Source organism: Neltuma alba, unplaced genomic scaffold (assembly GCF_004799145.2).
Source record: "Neltuma alba isolate B1F8T4 unplaced genomic scaffold, ASM479914v2 tig00011916_pilon, whole genome shotgun sequence".
Taxonomy (NCBI): domain Eukaryota; kingdom Viridiplantae; phylum Streptophyta; class Magnoliopsida; order Fabales; family Fabaceae; genus Neltuma; species Neltuma alba.
This window is the reverse complement of record NW_021636509.1, coordinates 123518-128347: the sequence shown is the minus strand read 5'-3', so window position 1 is coordinate 128347 and position 4830 is coordinate 123518. Positions and strand designations below refer to the sequence as shown.

General features: G+C 35.3%; 1 protein-coding gene across 1 annotated transcript; it reads left to right on the top strand.

The window, feature by feature from the left end:
• The first annotated feature begins 1140 nt into the window (after window positions 1–1140).
• LOC114719458 (receptor-like protein EIX1) lies at window positions 1141–4384 on the top strand. Its single transcript, XM_028904970.1, has 2 exons — window positions 1141–4293; window positions 4367–4384. Exons 1-2 carry the CDS (start codon window positions 1141–1143, stop codon window positions 4382–4384), a joined length of 3171 nt encoding a protein of 1056 aa, XP_028760803.1.
• Window positions 4385–4830: the final 446 nt, after the last annotated feature.

Here is a 4830-nt window from a genome sequence, read left to right as displayed (position 1 = left end):
AGATTTTACTTATATATTCATTTATTTTTCAGAAAATGTTAATTAAATTCAATTGAAATATTAAAATTTAGGTTCAACATATGTTTTTAACAAATTTCTAATTACAAATTAAGAATTTTTAAATCTTATAAATTTTTTGCCCCCGCCTCTCTCAATCAGAAATCCCTCTTCCAGTTTTAAGTCAGTGTGGTCATTTAACAAGATTTAAAAATTCCTAATTAGTCCTGTTCGATTAGAAATTTTTAAAAATGTAGGTCCCAATTTGAAGTTTGTTTTTTTAGCTATTCATTGGAACTTTTCCTTTTTTTTATTTTTGTGAAACAATCGACGCTACTTGAACTGGAGTTGTTTTAATTTATTTTCAAATTTTAGTCTGCAAGTTCTTCTTATTTCATACATGATAAGATATAAAATGCTTTTCTTCTCCAAAACGTTTTTACTGATTTTGGGCACTTTTCTTTGATAATTGCTTTTCTTGTGCGGTAGAAACTGCTGAGAACATTTCTTTGTCACGTGGCGTGATCTGAGCTATTCCTTCAAATCCAATCAAACACCTATTTTCATATGTAGCTAATCACTTTTTCTTATATATTATACATGATTTGAGAGATAAAGCATATTATTTATGATTTATGAACAATATGACTTATTTACCTTATTATACATGTATATTATTATATATTGACAATACAGTTCATTTGGCTCAAAAAATAATTTTTTTGATAAAAATGTGAAAGACTACATAGTTGTTGAAATAACAAGTTATGCGTGACGACTTTGATTTTTCTTCATTACAAAAGTCTTCCAAGTCAACCTTCAAGCATAGCCTCACAATTAACCCCATAAACAAGCTATCAGCAAGCACCACAAAATTTGTAAATGTTGATAATTTGCTTCGAAAGCATTTTCCATTTTCTTGTGTACATTTTGGCTTTATCTCTCTTTATAATATCTACATAAAAGTCCAAAAATTGTTGAAGCGTGTTCTGAGCGATGACTTTGTATTTACAAGAGCCTACAAGTCTATGGCCCCACAATTCATTTTTCACTCTCTCACGCCTAAAGCACATCTCTTGAGCATTATATATGTATTGCTAGTTCTCTATTTCTGAACTTGTAATTGAAGATACTGTCATTATAATGGCCTTTATCTGGAAGTTTTTCTATGCATTATTTGCATTGCTGCTTCTGTTACATACGAGTTTCAGTTTGGCTGAAGGAGCAAAGTGCATAGAGAATGAGAGACAAGCTTTACTCTTATTCAAACAAGGAATCCTGCAAGACGACTCTGGAATGTTATCAACATGGAGAGATGGAGATCATGAAGACTGCTGTAACTGGAAAGGAGTTCATTGCAGTAATGAAACAGATCACATTCAATTCCTTAATCTTCGCGGTTCGTCTTCTTTGAGTGGTAAAATTAATATTACTTCATTGAGTGAATTGCATGATATGGAATGTTTGGATCTCAGTGGCAATGATTTCTATCTAAATGAAATCCCAGAGTCCATAGAGTCCTTTACCAACTTACGGTATCTCAATCTCTCTTTTTCTGATTTTTTTGGACCTATTCCTTATCAACTCGGAAAGCTTTCAAATTTAGTATATCTTGATCTAAGTGGCAATGAATTGGTTGGAGATATCCCTTGGACGATTGGAAACATTTCAAAGCTGCAACATCTATATCTTGGACGTAATTCTCTTGAGGGAGTGATCCCTTCCCAACTCGGGAATCTTTCCATGCTGCAAACACTAGAGCTTGGTGGTAATTTTAAGCTAACATTGGATGAGCAGAACAATCATGATGCAAAGTGGCTATCTGAGCTTTCTTCGCTATCAAGTCTTGACTTGAGTTCTGTGAGTGACGTTGGCTATTCTCATCTCTGGCTACAATTGATTGGTGAACTGTCAAAACTTAGAGTTTTGCGACTAAGAGGATGTGGCATTTCTTATACGCATAATCCTTCTTTGACTTCTTATCCTTCAAATTATTCCTCTTCTCTTGTTATCCTTGATCTCTCTGAAAATAACTTGAACTCAGCATCATTTCAATGGCCCTTCAATTTGAGCTCCAACCTTCGAGGGCTATACCTAAGTTATTGTAATCTTTCACGTACTGATCTTCATTTTACATTTTCCAATTTTCAGCTTTCTTCCCTCATCGTCCTTGACCTTTCTTACAATAACCTAATGTCACTAACAGCAGTGAACTTCAGCTCCAATCTCCAAGTGCTTAATTTGCAAAATTGTAGCCTTTTATCTGATAATCTTACTTTTACATCTTTCAATCCCAATCTCACTTCTCTTGTCCATCTTGATTTCTCTGATAATTTGTTGACATCATCATTGATATTCCATTGGATTTCTAACTTCACCTTTAATCTTCATGAGATTCGACTTCCTGCAAACTTGCTGGAGGGTCCCATTCCAGAAGGTTTTGGAAACACAATGAACTCTCTGGAAGTCCTTGATCTCTCTTACAATAAGCTGTATGGTGAAATACCAACATCACTAGGGAATATATGCACTTTGAAGCGCTTATCTCTTTATCACAATAACTTTAGCGGGGAGCTTTCAAGTTTCATCCAAAACACTTCCTGGTGCAATAGTCATCAGCTACAGCAAATAAAGGGCATGTCAACCAATCTCTCTGTTTTCTCCTTTTTGGAATATTTAGATCTCTCTAACAATCAATTAAAAGGAGAAGTACCTAAAAGCATCGGATTGCTATCTCAATTGAATCGTTTGTTCCTAGATGGGAACAATCTAGGAGGTGTAATAACTGAATCTCATTTCAACAAGCTCTCTAATTTGAAGGGGTTATCACTGTCTGGCAATTCATTAGCCCTACAAATTAGCACTGGATGGATTGCCCCATTTCAGTTGCAAGAATTGGAAATGGCTTCTTGTATGTTGGGTCCTTATTTTCCTCATTGGCTCCATAATCAACACAAGTTGGAGAGTTTGGATATTTCTAATTGCAGGCTTTCAGGTTTCATGCCTGAATGGTTTTGGCCCTTGATAAAAGATGCGATTGACGTGAACATCTCATATAACAATTTTTTGGGTGAAATTCCAAATTTATCATTGAAGCTCAGTACTGGAGCAATATATTTGACATCAAACAACTTTGAAGGTGCAGTTCCATCATTTTTTTCACGAGTACCAACACTTGATCTTTCAGAAAACAAATTCTCAAATTTGGTCCCACTTCTATGTGATCAAATTGAAGACAATGAAGACATGGGCATTTTAGACATATCAAACAATCGATTAGAGGGACATCTACCTGATTGTTGGAGCCATTTGAGCTCGTTAACGTTTGTTGATTTGAGCAATAATAACTTGTCCGGAGTGATGCCAACCTCTATGGGACGACTTATGAATTTGGAGGCTTTGGTTTTAAGAAACAACAGCCTAGTTGGAGAACTTCCTTTTTCTTTAACAAATTGCTTCCAGTTATTGCTCTTAGATGTGTCTGAAAATAAGTTATTAGGGTCAATACCTTCATGGATTGGAGAAAACCTTGGACAATTGCGAATTCTGAGCTTAAGAATGAATAATTTATATGGCAAAATACCTTTGTATCTTTGTCGCTTAGGCCATATTCGGCTCTTGGACCTATCTCATAACAATTTGTCCAATGAAATCCCATCATGTCTTCAAAATTTTAGGGCTTTGGTACATGATGACTATATCAACTTAGCTTCTCATTCATATGAGTTCAATCAGGCAGGCAAGGGATCTACCTATTTTTCTTTTGAATTCTACATAACATTGATGTGGAAGGGTAAAGATGACTTGTTCAAGAGGCCAGAACAACTTCTTAAAAGCATTGATCTATCTGGCAATGCTCTCACTGGTGAAATACCCAAAGAAGTTGTATCTTTATTGGGATTGGTTTCTTTGAATCTATCCAGAAACAAATTAAGTGGAAAAATTCCTCCTAAGATTGGAAACCTGGGATCATTAGAATTCTTAGATTTGTCAAGAAACAGATTATCAGGTCCAATCCCTCAAAGTCTTGCTCATATTGATCGCCTGAGTGTGTTAGACTTGTCAAACAATCATCTTTCTGGAAATATCCCAAAAGGCACACAATTGCAGAGTTTTAATGCCACAAGTTATGAGGGAAATCTTGATCTTTGTGGAGCGCCACTTGACAAAAAGTGTCTTGATGATGAAACACCCTCACCTCAACCATCTAATCATTATGAAGATGATGACGACGACTCATATTTCACTCAAGACTTTTACTTGAGCTTGGGATTGGGATTTGCTTTTGGATTTTGGGCCTTCCTTGGACCATTGCTCTTCAATCGCACTTGGCGACAAACCTATTATACATTTGTAAGGAGAGTTACAGATAGAGTCCAGATCTTGATGGCCATTTATGGGGCAAGGTACCTCACGAACAGATAGGTAATCATATAAAGTAATAATGTTTTCTTGCTTTTTGCACTAGTGACATTTTCAAAATATGTGACGCATAATCATGTTTCTTGCAGAATTTGCAACTTATTTGGCTTGGTGTACGTAGGATCATCCTTGGTAGTTAATAATTTGTGATTCCAAGTAAAAACCGTTGGTTGTATGAGTTTGCTATGTTTTATGTAATCTAATCTACTTTAATAATCTTCATTACCAGCATTATATTCAATCGAGCTGTTGCTTTTCTATTGCCTTGTAAATCTTTTCTGTTGTATGCAAACTGGGGCTGATAGCTTGATGATTTGTATGAATGTTTGTCTGTTCGGTTATATGATTTCTATGGGATAAATGTGGGCACCCTATACAAAACTTGGTAGCTTAGCTTCTTACAATTTAAGT

Coding starts and splice junctions, on each gene's coding strand:
- LOC114719458 (XM_028904970.1), top strand. CDS start 1,141: ATGGCCTTTATCTGGAAGTTTTTCTATGCATTATTTGCATTGCTGCTT.